This window comes from Thunnus maccoyii, chromosome 3, assembly GCF_910596095.1.
Source record: "Thunnus maccoyii chromosome 3, fThuMac1.1, whole genome shotgun sequence".
Lineage (NCBI taxonomy): Eukaryota > Metazoa > Chordata > Actinopteri > Scombriformes > Scombridae > Thunnus > Thunnus maccoyii.
Window position 1 is genome coordinate 12,313,551 of NC_056535.1, and position 19,899 is coordinate 12,333,449.

The 19,899-nt window shown below is 39.4% G+C and overlaps 1 protein-coding gene across 2 annotated transcripts in view; it reads right to left on the reverse strand.

The window, feature by feature from the left end:
- Positions 1–19,899, reverse strand: part of LOC121893967 (MICOS complex subunit mic25a-like) — a 78,719-nt gene that overhangs the window by 52,173 nt on the left and 6,647 nt on the right. The window contains exon 5 of one of the 2 annotated variants that reach the window (XM_042406203.1): positions 970–1,099. The exons of the other annotated variant lie outside the window; for it this stretch is intronic. Within the exon in view, the coding sequence (XP_042262137.1) occupies positions 970–1,099 (130 nt within the window). The remainder of the gene's footprint in view (positions 1–969; positions 1,100–19,899) is intronic. 2 annotated transcript variants of the gene reach the window in all.

Here is a 19,899-nt window from a genome sequence, read left to right on the forward strand (position 1 = left end):
AATATAGCCTGTGCAGGCTTGTGTAAATACTCTGAATGCCTGGAAAATAAGGAAGAGAAGAAAATCAATGCCGGTAATAACCACAATTCTTCATTTGACAGTTTTCTATATCTACATAATTACTATGTGGGTAAAATGACACTAAAAATGCTAGGCTGAGACAATACATTCACTTCCCTTGCTTATGGGCATATTGCGCACATGGGACAAACACCAGAACTAAATGCTGAGGGCAGAAGAAACAAGGCAACCTGCCCAACAGACTCCAGAAACATGACTATTAAAGTGGTTTCTAATATACTGAGAAATATAGCTGAAATTACAAGATTTTGAAGATAGATGTCACCAATGATATAAAATATAATTGAATCAATTTTCCGCCTCATATTCCAGTAAAAAGTAACCACCACTCACAAAAAAAATAAACCCAGATAACAAAAAAGATCATATCACATCACTGTACTTGACAACATACATATGACTACTTGACTATTAATCATACTTCAGTTGATTCGTATTGGGAGGCACCTGCCTACATTTCAGATGACACTTGTCTTTGCCATAGCAGTTACAGGCTTCCACTACTGAGATGTAAATGAGGTATCAGCTGATGCACTTCCACTAATGTAAAATATATATACTTCCAAAGTATTTAGTAAGAAATGCAAGTTAAGCTCCAGGTGACATCAGATACATCTTTTCTGCAGCTGTAAGCAAATAAAACATAAAACAGTTTAAACAGATTATTGGCACAGACATTTTCAATGACCATGGTAAAAATGATTATACAGTTTCCATTAACTTATCCATATATAACACATGTTGTGTGGTATATGGATATATCATAACTCTCTGATGCTTGACAGAAAACACATGATAATAAGAACAGTACATCACGTGTACACCACAAAATAAAACACAAACAAATGGCTACTTAATAGTGCCTCGATCTAAGGTAACAGAACTTACACAAGTAGTCAGGTGGTATGTGACTGGCACAGCGGCAGCAGGGGCGGCATGGCGATGCTGGCGTTAGGATGAGGTGAAATGCTTTAATATGCCCGCTGAGCCAAGCTTTGACAGGAAGCAAGATGGCAGACTGGCTGTAGAAAGACCCATAGTTTGGGCCGTGGAGAAGCAGCATGCAAGCAGAGAGTGATAGAAGGCAGATGTCAAAAAAATACTGTGAAAAAAGTTGCAAGCTCAGCTTGAAGTCAGTAATGTACATGCACTGGGGATTTTTAATAAAAGATTCAGTTTTAATCAAAGATTCACTTGAAAATGTAACATCTTCATGATGGAGCCACCTTGTTTTAACAGTATGAGGCTTCAAAGTGTTTCCATATCATTAGACAATTTCACAAAATGGAAATCCTTTAAGATAAAAATTAATTGTAATAACATCATAAACAGAGACAGAAAAATAACGAAGAGCTGTAGCAGAGCAGCAAAAAATAAATAAAAAGGGATAGTTAAAAGAGATGCTTGTGCATGATCCAAATTTAAGACATAGCAAGCACTGGCAATGCAATGCACTGGTGTTGTTGACTGACAAGTGAACTAAAGGGATCTTTCTCCATGCAACCAGTAATCTTTTCACTCACTGTGCATTACTTATCCATCTCATTTTAGATCATCCAATCATAATATTACAATGACATTTTTTTCTCAATCATTTTTTGCACAGGCAGACACCGGGTAATGTATTAGAATTAGTATGTATTAGTAATAACGGTATAAAGTAGTCTGTTTTTATATTTTTTCAAAAATGTGTCATTTTCAGAACACACTCTATACTGTATTAAAATGAACTGCTTTGAACTGAGTCAAACTGAAATGAGGTGAATTTAAAGGCAGTGAGCTGAACATGGTGTGAACAGAACGGTTGAATTCTTTCCTAAATGTACACATTTGATCGGTGGAGATTTACATATTGTATGTGTAGTAATATGATTATCAATATATACTTGACCACTTATGACACACACTGTTTCTAACCAATAAGGGCAGTGAGTGAACCAGTGTTACAACAGTATGAACATGATATGGTGCATGAACACAATGAAGGTGGCTTGGAGTGAGGCGGCAAAAAGCAGCAATGGAGCAAACAGATTTATGTAGCACTGAAATAGAAACATGCACCCAGAAAAAAACAACAACAACAAAAAAAAAAAACACACATACACACATACACAAGGTGTTATGCCATGGTGTAATGGTGACTGATTGCTGTGCCTGAGTTGTGCATTAGTGATTGTAATATAGATCAGATGGAGCAACAGCATCTTCCCTGGCTGATCTACTGATCTTCTGTGCTCCTGGCTGATATAGTGGATACAGGCGTGCAGACACACATACTTACATACAGACTGACATTACATTTATTGTAATCCAATCTTATCCTAACTTAACAGGCTCATGCATCCCCAAATAGCACATCTGCAAATCCCTATACTGTGCTCACTGCACTTTTTCTTTCTACAGCGGCTGTTTGATGCTTAAGGGCTGTGTGTGTATATCTATGTTTGTGTGTAAAATCACCTCTGCCAGCAGCACAGATGATGTGTAATTTTCTAGCTGAATACCTCCCAAAGTGTTGTTGTGTGGAATGGTGGCAGCAGCACACTCACAGCCTCGCTTTAATGCACAATGAAAACATGACATTTGAATAGAGAAGAGAGAAAGTGAGCGAGACAGAGAAAGAAAGAGGTAGAGAGAAAGAAAAAGTGATGGTTTTTTTGTTTTTTTTTTTAAAAAAAAGGAGGCACCAGCAATTGTAGTGTTGCTTACCCAGGCATCCAAATCTGCTGGCTAGGAGAGAAAGGAGGAAGAGGCATAAGTGAAACAGTAGAAGGTATAAGGAAGGCACAGGGTTGAGAGAGATGGTGATAGAGATAAATAGGAAGAAGATAAAAGACAGGTATGATAAGGAAGAAACGAAGGGAGGTGAGGTAAAGATAAATAAAAGAAAGGTGTGGCCAGAAATGAGAAGGGAATGAGAGAACATGTAGCAGACAGAAAACAGTAGAGGAAAAAGGAGGGAACAAGGTTAGTACAGCCAGTCCCAGTGTAATCAACACCATTATATTGCATGTTAGCTTGAGGACTATATAACGTTATAAAACCTAATTTGCCAGATGCCTGATGTTGTGTGAGATGTAACTCTGCCCTCCAACATCCTCACCCAACTTGTCCCAACCTGCGTTATGAGTTTTACAAAGTCTCTGAACATTATATAAAATGTTACTCATTAATATTTAGATTAGTCATCACGGCGGCATAGGGGCCCGAAATTGCTTCCCACATACTCAAGATGTTGTTTGTCTGAGTTTGGCACATCATCATCACTGCATATGCAGTAATATATATATATATGCAGCAATGTTTCCACCAGTTTTAAAACATTGAATCAGCTTGGCACTAAATGAACATGTTTGACTGTATCCTGAGAAGAGAAGAGAAGAGAAGAGAAGAGAAGAGTAATAGTTTCCTTACCAAAGTGAGTCTTTAGAGACAAGGATAAAAGGTTAAGAAGTGATGCAAATAAACTTCTAACACTAGCCAATATTTTGGTGTAACGATAAAGCCTTTAAATGAAGCCAGTGTTGGTTACTTCACTGATTCATGCATTGACTGTTTAGCTGAAAAGCTGAAAAGCCACTAAGCTATTAAGCTGTATGTGGATATACAATTCACAAGCCTCAAGACAGTTGATGCTTTACTTTACAGCCTCTTGGGGGGCGGTGCTCTTTTAGTGACCTGCAGCAGGTGTGTTCGTGTTTGTGTGTTTTTGTCATCTTAAGTTGTTGATGTCATTCTTTTTTTTGTGTGTGTATACTGGAACGTCTATGACTGTTTATACAAGCGTTCATCATGAAGATACTGTACATGGTTAAACTATGGCTCTATCACATCCAGAGCTTCCAACCTCAACCACGCCAACTGGCAAGGCAATATATAATATTCTTAATGCAATGGGACGACCCAAACCTCATGGACATACATATGGAATCCGCTTTTTATTCAAGATTTAAACATGGGGATCTCTAGGCACAAGACTCATGAACAGGACAGAAATTACTCCGCTAAGGTGAGGAGATGAGGGAAAAGAGGAGGCGTCCGACTTAGATTAAAACGTCAGAAATTGCAGCGCATCCTGCTCCCCTCTATAATCCTTGCAAATGCTCAGTCACACAGAAACAAGACTGACTAGTTGCAGGCAAACACAAACCATCTACACGAGTACAGAGATGCCCGCGTTATGGCCTTCAGTGAGACATGGCTCACGTCTACAGACACCAATTTGGTTCTGACAATCAGCAGCTTCAGAGCACCTGTCAGACTGGACAGGGACATGTATGCTATGGGGGGAAATCCTAAGGAGGTGGAACCTGTGTATATACAGATCAGCAGTGGTGCAATAATGTCATCACCAGGGAGTCCATGTGCACAGCCAACATCAATTGTTTTTTGTCTCTGTCCGTCCATTTTATCTCCTCAGGGAGTTCCCCGACTTATTTATGACAGTAGTGTATGTACATCCAAAAGCAAACGCCCAAATTGCTGCAAATCCCTGAATCTTTACCAGTACGTCATCTGCCCAACTAGGAAAAATAAGACTCTAGACTTGTGTTATGGTTCTATAAAAGGAGCATACAAGGCTTCTCCTATCCTATGATTATACTGATTGGTCTGTTTAAGAACTCTGCCTAAGATATTGATGAACTCACTGACAGTGTATGCACTTAAATCGCATTTTGTAAGGATACTGTCATTCCTAAGAAGCATGTTTGAGTGTACTCAAATAACAAGCCATGGGTTACTAAATCCCTGAAAAATGTGCTAGATCGAAAACAAGGTGGTGGTGAGACAGAAAAAAGAGAGGCAAGAAGAGAGGTCAGAGTAGAAATTAGGAGGGCCAAGTTACGATATGAAAATAAGTTAGAGGAAAATTTCAGCAGCAACAACTTGAGGGCAACGTGGGACGTAATGAAGAAAATGAGGGCAGCAAAAAACTGAAAGGGAGCCAGTTAGCATTGCAGGCTATGATATCAACAAAGACCTAACTGAAGCATCAAATACTTTTTATTTAAGATTTGATACTCATGACTTCGCAGATGAACTTAGGGAAATATGCAGAGTCCCACCCCCCTACAAAGTCAAACCAGATGTTTGATGGTCAGGATGCTAAGGCAGTATTTCAGAAAAATAAGACAAATAAGAGGGGTCAAGATTACTTTGGATACTACTTAAGTATTGTTCAGAACAGCTCTGTGAGGTGTTCTGTCATATATTTAGGATATCTCTGAAGCAGGGAATGGAAGGAGTCCATTGTTGTCCCGGTGGCTAAACGCGGAACCCCTAAGGAGCTCAATGACTTCAGACCAGTGACACTGACATCACTGGTCATGAAGTTATTTGAAAGGCTGGTCAAAAGGGAACTGTTGGATATGGTGGGGGAGGCTCTGGACCCCATGCAGTTTGCATATAGGGCTGGGATGGGAGTAGAGGACACCTCAATCACATTACTCAATTTCCTGTATAAACACCTAGAAGGTCCTGGCACCAATGCCAGACTTTTATTTTTGGATTTCTCATCTGCATTTAATACTTTCCAGCCACATGTTTTAGCAAGGAAATTGCTTATTTATTTTAATCTTGATGTAAATTGTGTTGGCTGGGTTGTAGACTTTTTAACATGTAGGTCTCAGAGGGTGAGAGTAAATGGCTTTCTGTCAGAACGGCGCTCCTCTTCCACTGGCTCTCCTCCGGGCTGTGTCCTGTCCCCCTTTGCTGTACATCATTTACACCAATCACGGTAGAAGTCAGCATAGGGACAGGCATATCCTGAAATTCACTGATGATACAGTTATCATCAGCCTGCTCCATAAAGATGAATCTGAGCATGGGCCAGTGGTATGGTGTGATGTGGCCTTTCTCCACTTAAATGCCACAAACACCAAGGTCATTGATTTAAGATGGAAATCACCCCATCCACCATCTCAGACCTTCATCAAAGGAACTGGCATCAAGTTTATAGAACATTGTAAATATCTTGGAACAGTCATTGATAAAAACCTGAAGTTTGATGCCAATTCTCATGCACTCTGTAATAAAGTAAAGCAATGTTTGTACTTCCTTAGGAAGTTAAATGCTTTTAATGTAGATAGGAAAATGATGTCTCACAAGTCATTTATTGATTCTGTTCTTACTTTTTCTATGATTGTTTGGTATGGTAATCTGAACATCAAGGACAAAAACCACCTGAGCTATATTGTGAAGGTGGCTGGTAAGGTGATAGGTGTCCCACAGACCACCCTGACAGCTATGTTTGACCAGCAGGTTCTCTGCAAGGCCAGGTCTATATTAGACTGCACAAACCACCCCCTTCACTTTGAATTAGAAATTCTTCCCCCAGGCTGTAGATTTAGAGTACTCCGGTTCAAGTGCAATAGGAGTAAAAACCCTTTTGTTTTCTGTGCAATAACCCTGCTTAATTTACACATATAATTTAACATTTTGGAGAATGTTTTGTTTTTATTATTGTGTTCTGTATATTGTACGTAGAGGACACATTTTTGTACTTTTTGTTTTATATTTTGTTTTTGTACCGTGTGTGTTTTATCTTGTGCGCCTGACTGCAAGTCAAGTTTCCTTTCTGGGATAAAGTGACTGAACTGAATGAACTTGTACAGGCAGTTGTTTTTAGGGAATGATCACTAAATCACTGTTAAGTATATCTTCAAGTGCAAGTATTGTTTTCATAAAATTCAAATGACACACCAACGCAACGGAAGCTTGACACAAGTTTTTAATATATAATAATTAAAAGCATTCCTTTAGATGAGTGGATCTAATACAGGTATAAGTGTTCATTTTCAGCTTGCACATTAAAATTTAAAAGCCAGTTATGTTATAAAGGTGTGTGTTTATTGCCTACTTTACAACAACTTTTAAGAGGACTGAGGACCAACAGCTTACTATCTGTTTATATGTGACAAGTTGTAGACATGTATAAGTTTTGAAAACAGCCATAAAATATTACATGACAGCATATGCAAGACTATTATATGTTACAATACACTTGCACCGAATCAACGCTTAGTCAGAGCATTATAACACAAGCACACAGGAAACTATGTTTGAGTGTCTAGCCTTGCCCACTAAAACCAAGTGCTCCCAGTCCAGCATTAGACACAGAACAGAAAGGGACAGATTAGAGTGGTGGGTGGCTCTAATGTTGCCATGCCTCATAAAAACACCATTCCATTAAATGAGGTAAACTCACAAAGCTGCACAATGTGTGTGTGTGTGTGTGTGTGTGTGTGTGTGTGTGTGTGTGTGTGTGTGTGTGTGTGTGTGTGTGTTCATGTGTGTGTGTTTGTGTGTGTGTGAGTTGGGTAATCTGTGTTACGGATACAGCCGATGCCATCTGTTTAACCTCCCTGCTCTTCAGTGGCTGGCTCTAAACTGAATATGTGTCTGAGTGTGGCTGTGTATGTGTGTGTGTGTGTGTGTGTGTGTGTGTGTGTGTGTGTATGGACCCCCACTGAGTGTTCACAGGAGTGTGCGGGTCCCATTTCCATAGATGACAGACTTTAGAAGAGAGGAGAAGGCTCTTGTTGAGATACAGATGCAGACAAACACACACCCAATCACTTTGGTGCAGTCCATGGGCCATAGCAGACAATGGCATTTCAGGTACACCCACTCATTGTTTTCACAGCTCTGAGCTCCCTGGTGATCAGCAGTGAGCAGCCTCAGTCTGAGCATTAAGAGTCTGGATCAACTCAGCTAGCAAAAACAATGGATAAGAAAGTATTCCAAATAGAATAAACTCACCAAAATTTTTACCAAGTTAAAGCTCCTACGTGTAGTATTAATACATTATTAAACAAATCAATTGAGATCCCTCAGTAAACACAGTTGAGACCATATATTACCATAACAGACTTATAGGTGTTTTACGTAATCATAGACAATCACATATTGAGACACACAGTTTAGGCACATTTATTAAAATGTAGGTAAACTGCACATTTCTGTTAACTGCATTTCCCATACTACATTGCCAGCAAACTACTGGTGAAACTTACAGAGTACATCAAATTATGCTGACAATTATAACAACCACCCAACCTGACCTTCCATTTTCTTCACTCCAAAGTCTAAGACATTAGGACCTGCTATCTCCCCTCCTTTTAACACTGAAGCTCACCCACTGTCAGTATCAGTGAACCTGACTATAAGCCCATTTTCTGTCTCCCTACTACAAAATTATTACTACAAAAGAAATTATTCAAATATAAGTGAAGTCATAAATACATAGAACAGCCTAATTATCCCTTGTTGACTTTAATTGTAGAGACACATGTCCATTCATTTAAATAGTAAGAAAGCAAAAGAAAAAATAAATTCGGAAAGTAAACACCACCAAAGAGAAAACTTATAACTCATTTTTGCTGTTGTATAAATTCAGATAAAGCTGAACTGTGTCACTGTTGAGTAATAGTGTCACTTTAGGATCAAGATGAATCCAAACTAAGTTTCATCATGTGGCTCCTAAATGTACTTCTTGTTTCCAAGCTGATGAAAAAGTATATCTCTTACCCTTGAAACTCATCAGCAATTAAGCAACTGGTTCAGTTCATGTATAGAAGCAGTAACATAACTAAACAGGATCCTTTTTTCTTCTTTGTGTTAGAGGAAGTAGCCAAAAAAATGCAGATTCTCTTGCCAATGAATCTCTGATCCCATGTTGCCAACCATATCAGTTATGTCCTGTTCTGAAATCTGTGAAGACGCACAATCATACAACAACAAACGTGCTCATCAGTAGCAATGTAACCATCATCCCTTCTCCAAATAAGTAAAAATAAACAACTTTTAGGTAATTTCATTATTTCAATTTCAAAGCAAAAAATGGGAGCAAAGGTTGAGGCCTGCTTTGAATACATGCCACCACAACTAGAAAACCCCTGCATCTTCAAAACTATTTTATAGGTGAAAGAAGCAAATGATTTATCATCATAGTAAAATCAAAGATGCTCCTACTAAACACACACACACCGATTTAATGGATCTCAATTTATTTGATTTTCTATGCTAAGCTCAATCATGTTTGCTGTGGTTGTACCATGAGGGTCACCAGATGCACCCGCTTGGCAACGCTTCATGCTTGATTTAGACTTGAAACCTCAATGGTCTGGCAACACATAGTGTGTGTGTCTGTGTGAGAGTGCGTGTGTGTGTGTGTGTGTGTGTGTGTGTGTGTGTGTGTGTGTGTGTGTGTGTGTGTGTGTGGTCCAGGTATTCCTCATGTTGTGGGGACTTGCCTCCCTTATGGGGACAAAAAGTCCCCTTAATGTAAATCAACACTTTTATGGTGAGGGCTATGGTAAAAGTTTTTAGTTAAGGTAAGTTTAGGGTTATGGTAAGGTTAGGGTTAGGCATGTGGTGGTTATGGTTAAGGTTAGGATAAGTCTCCAGCAAACGAATCTAAGTCAATGTCATGTCCTCTGAAGTGATGGAAACACGACTGTGCGTGTGTGTGTGAGTAACAAGATGAGACCTTTTGGTCTCCAACACCACCTCACATGGTGAGAAATGCTTCCTTGGAAATCAATTATGTAAATACTGAATTATGCAAATGGTACATTTGAATAAATCTATGTGTTTGGGGAGAAAAGATTTTGGTGTGGTTTTCTACTTGGAGTCAGGAGAGGAGAGAGAGAGATAGATGAGGGAAGAGGGCTAAAATGAGGATTAGGCTGGAGAATGTCACTGGCAGACACAGTTTGTGCAGTTAAACTCCTGATTTGGCTTTTTAATTAGGGAGAAAAAGAGAGAAAGTGAGAAATACAGTCATACATACAGAGAGGAGAAAATAATTCACTAATTCACTGACAGCTTTCTTCAATGTCATATCTCTATGGGAATAAGTATGGTGAGCACATTCATCATGTTTGCCAGTAATAAATGCCATTGGTACAGTTGAGTGCTTTCACCCAGCTCTTGTTTGGTTGATCCTGATGATTGGCTAAAACTCCAGAGTGTTTGTGTGGTTTTGCCATAAAAGGCACACAGAGCAATCATCAGTGAAGTGTGTGCACGCACACACATAGTGGCATTCAATTATCTCTGGTATGTTATTGTATCACTTTGATCATGTACAAATAGATTTCAGTTGGACAGAGGGATACTTCAGGGCGGGTCCATTACTTTTTGTTTTTCTGAGTTTTTATCATTCTGTAGCTTCGCGTTAGTGTTCCATATGTATTAAAATCCGAAAATTCAAATTTTGGTCGAAGTACGTATGTTTTAGCATCAAAATGACATTTTCCTAAGCCCTTCTAAAAACCTTTTCCCATGTGACCTGACGTGGGTTTCTGCATGATTATGTTGCTATATATAAACCAATATAAACCCACTAGCCTGCCTAGCCTGTAGCCACAGACTGAACACTCACTGTTGCTGCTGCTCAAAGTTTAAAAAACAAACTGTGATCTCCTCCTGCCAGTAAACGGCTCCGGATCAGAGCAGAATCTGGTGTGACTTACGCATGTTATTTGTCCCAGCGCTGCAACATCCCTCGTAGTATATCAGGACAGTTTTTTGTGTTACATACAGCCTGGTTTGGCTGGTATTTCTTTGTTCCTTATTTCCTTAGTTCCTTATTTTTCATTAACATAGACAACCACAAAACCAAAGTCTGAAGGGAAACTGAGAAAATTATTTTTACTTCTTTATCTATCTAATTTACAAGTAACAGGTGCATTTACTTCACACATGCTTTCAACTAGAAATATGAAACATGTCTCGCAGTTGTATGCCTCTGCCAACCAGTCAAGTTGCAGTTTACATTAATGTCTGTTTAGACTCATAATATTTGTAGTGAAGACTTTGAAGGGATTTAATAAAAGGTATTAAGTGTAGTTTTTGGCAAAATGGAAGTTATCCCTATATTGACATGTATGATTCCAGTGAATAATTTCCAGTGAGAAATATGCTATATTCGCTTAGAGACTGTGAAGTTCTTATCAGTTCATCCTTGAGTCCAAATGGATGTTTGTGCCAAATTTGAAGAAATTCGCTCAAGGTGTTCCTGAGATATCAATGTTCACAAGAGAATGGGACGGACGTGAGGTCACAGTGACCTTGACCTTTGATCACCAAAATCTAATGAGCTATCAGATATTGCGTAAGTACAGATGGATAAAATGCCCCAGCCACGGCTCTTGCTGGCGTGGAGGCATAAAAATGTAACAATACACACTGCTCTCACTCACAATCATAGAGACAAAAGAAGAAACACATAATAAAGGACAATGCACCCCAACGGTGTATGACGTTCAACAAAACACCAGCATCTAGGTATCGATTTGTATGTAAACCCATAGACTGATGGCGTCTTGATCATCATCACTGGTGGATGTACATCCATGGGTCAGGATATATCACTATCCTTTTTCCCAGTGACAATGTGTGTCAACACAAAAGTGTCATTCACCACCTGTGCTTCAAGTAAGCTACACTTTGACATCATGCCTGTAAGTAACAATTAATTCATCTTTCATTCATTTTCTTGATTAATTGATTAGTTGTTTAGTCTATAAAATGTCTGAAAATAGTGAAAAACAGCAACTGCAAGTTCCCAGATCCCAAGGCGACATTGTCAAATCGCTCCATTTGTCCAACCATCAGTCCAAAATGCAAAGATATTAAAGGTACACTGATTTTAAAGAGACAAAAGTGGCAAATCTTCACATATGAAAAGCCTGAAAGAAAATATATTGCATTTTAAAGCTTGAGAGCAGGTCTTTTACATGTAAATGAACGTCCATTACATTCAAGCCCTTGCCAAACGAGTTCACACGATGCTGATAAGCTTATCACCACCACCAGGTAAGTCTCTCTGTATTTCACACTATCCTGGAGTTTTTTCAATATGGTGTCTGTGGCGACTTTCCCACACTGGTGCAACACTAATGATGTGTTTTACGTTAACCAGCAATGCCTGATTTGATACTGTCAAACAGGGCTGACTGTCCTCAGTGTGCCCCACCCGCGTCACCAGGACGGGGACCGGCTCATGTAGAAAGCGCCATGGGTCTGCGGCGTTGACGTCAACAGTGTTTGTGTTATTACTCTCACCACCAAAAGGGGGAGACAAAAGTTCCGCACTACAGGTTTAACACATTCACTCCAAATGCACAGCCTCTTTCGTGAAAACGGGACAGCAATTCAAATACATATGCATGAATCATCACATTAACACCTGTGGGAGATGTACACACCTGCATGCATACACTAAAATACAAACTAGCACATAAGCATGCACACATTACAGTAGAAACCAGAGGCATGAATTGGTTAGCTGTTTGCTCATTAAATGTGTGTTCTCGTCACATAGCTGGGGGAGGTTAAATGAATTAACACTTCATCATCAGCCTGCTTTCCCACCACAGTCTGCCGAAAAGATAGATAGAGAGACAGGGTGACACAGAGAGATAGAAGATGGAGAAAGAGAGATGTCGGTTGAATAAGAAAATGAAGAATGGAGGAAATGAGAGAAGATAAGAGGAAAACAAGGGTAGTAGTGAGAGAAAGAGAGAGTGATGGGGAGAAACAATAACCACAGGCATTTTCGGTCTTCTCCACTCATTCGCTCTAATTAGGGTTTTTTCACATTCAGCTTAAAATAAAGTTGAGTTCCGTAAAGTTAAACTTTTTAAATCTCGGGCTCCAACTTCTCCACTAATTAATTTCAAACTGAGGTCTGATTAGGAACACAGGAACTGAGGAAATGTTCTGATTTTTACCACCTTTACAGTTTCACTTGGCTACGCTTGACATTTGGATTCTTTCATTGACAGGTCTGGGTTTTGCTTGAACTCTTTACATTTCAAAAATTCAATTTATAGAACATTTCACGACCAACTTCCCAATAAAACCATATTAATGAAGAACCCAGGAATCATTTCTAAACTGCTTCAGTAAAATTATAATCTTTACTGGCCAATATATGCATGACAGTATATTCACATTGTCCACAAACACGCTATATAAGATGAAGCAACTGTCCACCGACTTCATTTCGACTGTGGTTAATGCAATTTTAATAGACTCACAATTTACTCAGAGGGTGAGACCCATACTTTGATTGTTCCAGCGTGAAACATCATTCCCCTATTTGAGAACAAGCATCTGGAAAACATTACTTTGCCTCTGGATAACAAGTCTTGTCCAGCTGTCTCATTACATCACGACTGCTCTCTGATGGGAGTGGTATTCCACTCCTACACATTTGTCCTTTGAACTGTCAGGATTTGTGCGAGGCGCTCCCTCCTCTCTCATTGCTCTGCACCGATCAAAATCTCCTCAGCCGGTGAGCGCTCTGCTCGTCAGCAATTACCGCCGTTCGAGACGATGGGGGAGTACTGTACATGTGCGTGTATGTGTGTGAGCGAGTGCGAGCGTGCACAAAGGGCTTAGCCGATTTAACATGCAGAAAAGATGTCAAGTCTGTGATTACACTAGCTGATAACAACTGGTTTAGCCATGTGTGAATGTGTGTGTCTGAATTGCTGTTGTATTTTACATTGTCGGTTCCTATGAGAAAGAAATTCAGAGTTTATGTCTGTGTGTGCGCATCTCTGCACTTTCACAGCATGTCACACTTGCAGACTTAAAAGCCATCGCTATGGTGAAGGCTAATGTTCACCCACTCAGTTCCGATGTGAACCTCTCTCACTCCACTACCCTATCTAAACCTGTTCTTCAATCTATCCTTTTTTTTTTTTTTTACATTTATCCATCTTTACATTTATTCATGTCTCTCTCTCTCTCCCCTCTAGATTCTGACACCAACTCTCTTCTCTCTCACTTTCCCTCTCCCGCTCTCTGTCTTTGGCTAACAAGCAGTGCTGGCTATCTAGCCGGCTGGCTGACAGAGTCAGACATCTGAATCTATTACTTTACCACGCTCCAAGTCTTCTCTCTCTCCATTTCAGCTACTTCAGCCCGTTCCTGACTGTGCCTTTCTCTGAGCTCTCTGGCCTAATGCTTCCATGTGCTTGCTGCTCCAGCCGCCGCCTGCTTTATATTGTTGACAATGAGTCCTCTCTCTAGGTGCTTCCATAAAGACGCAGATTTTTATTTCTGATCCTGCCTGAGTATACGCACATATCTGCACTGGTGTGTTTATTTTCCCCTGTAACCAATAAATATGGGATGATGCACAGACAGTGAATGAAAGCACAACGTTAAAGTCTATAGTTCCATTTGTGTTGCCTCGTAATCTGCTCAACAAGGGTGTGCTATCATCTGCTGAAAAACAAATGGACTTGTGATTCTTATTTTAGATATATGTTGTCATCTTGGGTCATGAGAGGAAAGGAAAAAAAAAATCCATCTAGAGATTATTTTGGGATTGACTGAATACAGCTGAACCAACATGTCCGTCTGGTGCTAGAAAGCAAACACTCAAAGCAGCTGAAGTGATCTGAGTTGACAGACTGATGTAACCACAGGCTGGTTCAGTGAGGAGTGATGAGATGGTGGGCTAGTAGCGTCGTACTTACCATCAAATCGTAATAGATTTGATGTGTGATGGCATCTTTGAACATGCCACAGATTTGATAATAACTAGGAATGCCAACACTGTGTGTAATCATGGAGATAAAGGACACACTAAATACAACAACTGTTCAATAAGAGTAAGGGAATCAGAAATGTGCTGAAACAATAGATCTATTGCGGAGAAATATATTTTGTGATCACAGACAAATATCTTTTAGACTTTGACAGCAGAGGGGCCCGCTGGTTAATAAGAACATCTTGTAAGTAAAAGGCTGCATATTCAATGCAAAATGCAACATTTCCACCACAGTCAAGTGTCATTTCCTGCTGTCGCTACGCAGCAGCAGGGCAATACTGTTAACATGTGTGGCATCATCCACTGTGGTCTGAGTGTTTGTCATCTCAGGTCTGACTTAAATGAATGTAGGGCTTTTCACCCTGGTTTTCATCATCTTTCTTTTGGACAGTGGCAAATGCTTCGCTCTGAGTCATCACTCACACACACAAGCACACACACGGACACACAGACATACACACAAAGGACAGGGACTGAGGGGTTGAGAAGAGAAAGACGGAAAGATGGAAGACAGAGGAGGAGAAATAAATGCTGGGAGAACATGTTGCCCAGGAGCACATGTTTCTGTGCAGAGCATGCATCCATCCTGCTTTTTAATCTCCTAGTGAACGAAACATGCTTCAACAATGCCATCTACTGAATAATTGAGGGATTACCTCCTGTTTCCTTGTCACACGCTCACAAATCTTCCTTATCCAAATACTAGACGCATCAACCAGTGGCCCACAGAATGCAGCCACATGTAAAATATGGTCAAATGTGATGCTGTAAATGGGAGCGAGGTGTGTCTGACTACTCATCAAGGGAATTACTGACCTGAACTGAGTGAAATTATATAATTCTGTCAACTGCCTACGCAACAGTCTGGCTTGGTTGTTAAAGGAAAGAAGAGGTGTGACAGAATAAGAACATCAGGAATGACCAAATGGGTGCGTCGTCTCTCATCACACATTTCAGCTCAAACTGTATAACTGTCAAAATTCTCACATCAAGATGTAATTTACAGTTAAATAAAGGATATCAATTTTTTTTTTTTAAAATCCATCACAATCTGTAGTTCATCATGAGGAAATTTTGAAATGAAACTGTTGCATTGTGTTAAATTTTGACCATTTTGATAACAGTGTCAATTTGATAATATGTGTTTGTGGGAGTCAAGGAACTATATCCCTCCTGGGTTTTAATAGACTGCCTTGTTAAGAACCAGGAGCAAGATGGTACACATGCAGAATAATCTATTTTCCACACTGAAATTGATATGAAAATTGCCACCAGAGTTAATAAACTAAAAATAGACTAGAGGTGAGAGAAATTAAGGTGACTTAAACTGATTAAACCATTCAAACATGCATGTGGTTAATGTGATGGCAATTCAACATGTTAGTCTCATGTCTAGATGAGCGCCTGAATCACATTTACGCAAAAAGTCACCAGTGCAAACTTGGTTGGACCTAGTAACATTTCCGGCAGTATCACCTCTCATGCACCAATATCACACTAGAATTGTGGCTCTTCCCCATAAATGTCTTGTCATTTCTGAATTAAACTATGAGGAACATAGAAGACAACATGTCTGAAGCCCTTTTCAGATATGGAATATGTAAAATTGCTGGCATCATGTATTTGTTAATGTGATGGCTTTTTGTCATTCAGACATAGGTGTCTTACATTATTTCCCTCTCTCTCTGCTTATTGAGCAGATGGGCGGGGTGGGTGGAGGGGGGTTGTGCTTTCTGATTTCTCACCGGCTGCACCACTGATGGATTTTAAAACTTATTTTGCTGTTGAAGTCTTAATTAATGACCATTTTTAGCTCCACTAATACATTTGTGCATCAACTTCATTATTTAAGTTCTGTTATTAAATTCTGCTGCCTGTTCAATAAAGCCGTTAAGTTGTGACTCTCAGTTAATTAGTATTAGCTCACATGCTGTGTGTAGAGCGTTTTGCTAAATATTAATTTATTCATTCACCGCCATGGATGCAGTTGGCATGAAAGAAGACAGAAAATATATAGAGAGAGTTCTGGTTAGATTATTATTGTGGTTGTATGTGGGGTTTTTTAAGTATGTGGGGTTTTTTAACCTCTTTTATCCAAGTTGCACCACAGGCGGAAAACTGCTTCCACAGACTGATCTACTATAAAAAGCATCTCTTCAACAACATTAAATATGCTTTTTCACAGTGTTTCCTGTTTTATTAAAGTGATTTTATTTTCCCTGTTCATAAGAGATGCTGTTTGAGCTAATACATTAATCACAATGATCTTTGAAGGTGGAACAAAGACACAGGCCTTTACGTTAATCTGACAGCTTTCAAATCAGACTTGTGCCACATGTTTCTGAAGTGTTACAAGGTCAGACCTAGTAAGATTGCTGTTGTGACTTTTACATAAAAGTGACTCAAGTTGGACATGAGACCAACATGTTAAACTGCCATCACTTTTATGTAAGTAGGTGCATGTCTGAAAGGGGTTTAAATGACAAAAAGCTATCACCTTAACAGATAAAGATAACAAATGCACGTACCCCATGTCTGAAAAGAACAAAGCAATACAAACTCTCATTAAAAACAGTGAATTTGTAACACTAAACAACTGTAAGCCCTCACAATGAACTGTAAGCTCTGTGAATGACTGCTTATTGCCTCTAAATATACAGTATAAGCAAAAGGACAATTGTCACAACAGTTGTTCTAATATCTGATATGTTTCATGTCCGTGTCTTTTAAATGTTAACTTGTACTTTTAAGAATTCTCTCATTTAAATGTACGCACATGGATTTAACTGACCTGAATTAAAACTAGGCACTCTGATTTTGCTGTCCATCACTGAGACAGGATGATAACAGTAGGCTTTTATTATACAGGACTACAAGCAAATATAGTAAACTGGCTGGTTACAAACATTCACCTGCAACCCCCACAAAGGTAGTAAAGTCTATTCTTCTCACCCACCTAGGAGGCTTCTGAAAGTCAATAAAGCAGATGCTTGTTATTGTCTTTCTGTGTGTGTGTGTGTGTATGTGTGTGTGAGAGTTGTTTAGCACTGAATGCTTGTGCATACTAATCGCATTTTATTTGCAGCACCAATGACACCTCTGAGGCGAAGAGAATAGCTGGGGGAAGACAACAAACACAGGAGGTGCTAATGAAAGAAAGGAGAGGAGAAGAGACTAGGTGTTAATGTAACTTGTCGTCTCTTTCGTGTCTTCACTCAAGGTGTAACTGTTAAGGCCTAAATATACTCTCAGAACAAGGTAGGATGACAGGTTGAAAAGGCCTAATTATATAGACTTAAGAGCACCTCTGTACGTTGGCCAAGAAGTTTCATGTTCAATAAACATAAACTATAGAAAATAAAAAATATTGCAGAGTGCACAGGTGCTACATTTCCTGGTGTGTGTTTATACAAGCAAACGTAATTAAATATTGTGAAGTGAATGTACAGAGATATGCAGCTACTGTGAGCACTTACAAGTCTGGACCATTGTTCAGAACTTCACAATGATTTTTGGTCACATCACCTCTCCATCGCTGCCAACACAGAGCTAATTGGTGCAGTTCAGCAGTGAGCATATACAGCGGATAGTAGGTATCCACACTGTTATTTGCAATATTTGCAATAATGTAGTATACTTTTATGATCTGTTGCTCAGACAAGTCAGGATCGCTGCTTTCTTGCACAATACTGTGCTGTGCAATACTGTAACTTATATGTAACTTATTTACTTTGTGATTTTAATTTTTAAAATTTACAATTTGAATTTAATTGATTTTTTTCCGTGAAGGGTGGATGAGCAAAGTAAGAATTTCATTGTATGGTGTAACCGCGCATATTTACTGCGCATATAATAATAAACTTCTTCAACTTGAACTCCAACTTGAATGAGAGGAAAGTAAAGAAAAGAGTTGTAAACATACTTTGAACTACCATCATTTAAATACCTGTCAAGTCATTTTTTAAAGAGCAAATTTAAAAACAGCAAGTGTTGACCAAAGGACTTTACAGAGAAAGTTATACTACAAATACCTGGCCAATAACTGTGGACAATCAAAAAAATGATACTCATCTGATGGTCTGAACAGCACCTTAATGGGAGTAATTGTACATACTAGTGCTTATGCTACAAGAAGGCACTCCAAATTACATAAAAAATACATAGTGAAAGGGAGAATCAACACTATCAACTGTTACAAAACAAATTGAATTTTGTACCAAACAAGAATATTCTACACTACAGTACAAAAATGCTTAAGAAATATAATTCACATAATGCTAAGAGCATAAACGATTGACTCAACTATGAATGAATCTTGCAAGCCGACATCCCTTTGCAACACACACATGCACACATTCCTCTGATCAACCTGTGCAATGCAGGTATTCACATGTAGAGATACATACAGATAAATGCATGTATACATGCACACAAATAGTCACAGTGGTGGCGGTTGACGCTGAGGCAGGAGTAAATGGCTAATGTGAGTGTTTGTGACAGGCAGCCTGAGGCAGTGTGGGGAGCAGCTCAGCTTTCTGACAGGTGTTGCTTCCACACCTCACTCACCTCTTCCTCACCCCAGCACTAAATCACAGCCTCCATGCTGGGGAGCCTAGAGTGCATGTGAGGAAACAGAACGGGGGACGCTCACTATATATGTGTTTGTGTATTGTGATAGCGTCACAGCAGTGTGTGTGTGTTTTTGTGCGTGTCTATCTCCTCCTCAGGGAAATAAGGCAGCTTCCGAACTACTCAAAGTAGTAGCGTTTTAAGGTGGAATGGGGAAAGAGAGGAGGGTGGAGAGCTTTTTCTTTAAGCCTCCAGCTGCGTTGTTGCCGGTGGATACGAGGTCGATGGAAAATGCAAAGAAGAGAAGGAAGCCCACCTGCTAAGCAGAGAGATTTGATAGTGGAAGAGCTCTTGAATCAGATTCCCAGCTACTTTGAATCTCCTCAAAAGCTGAAGCAATGCAACAACAACAACAACAAAAAAAAAAACGCACATCTTTGGTGTGAATTCTTATAGGTTTCAGCTCTGTTTTTGGTTTGTTAAGTGACATTTCAGACAAAGGAGAAATCAAGCTGGGGAACAATGAATGTTTTAGACAGTTGAGCGGGAAAAAGTGAGAGTCAAAGGTGAGACCGAGCAAGAGGGACAGGTGAGAAAGAGGAAAATTCTATCAACACCTGAAAGAAGCAAAACCCCCTCCCTTCTTTTTGCTTTAAGATCATGATGAAATTCCG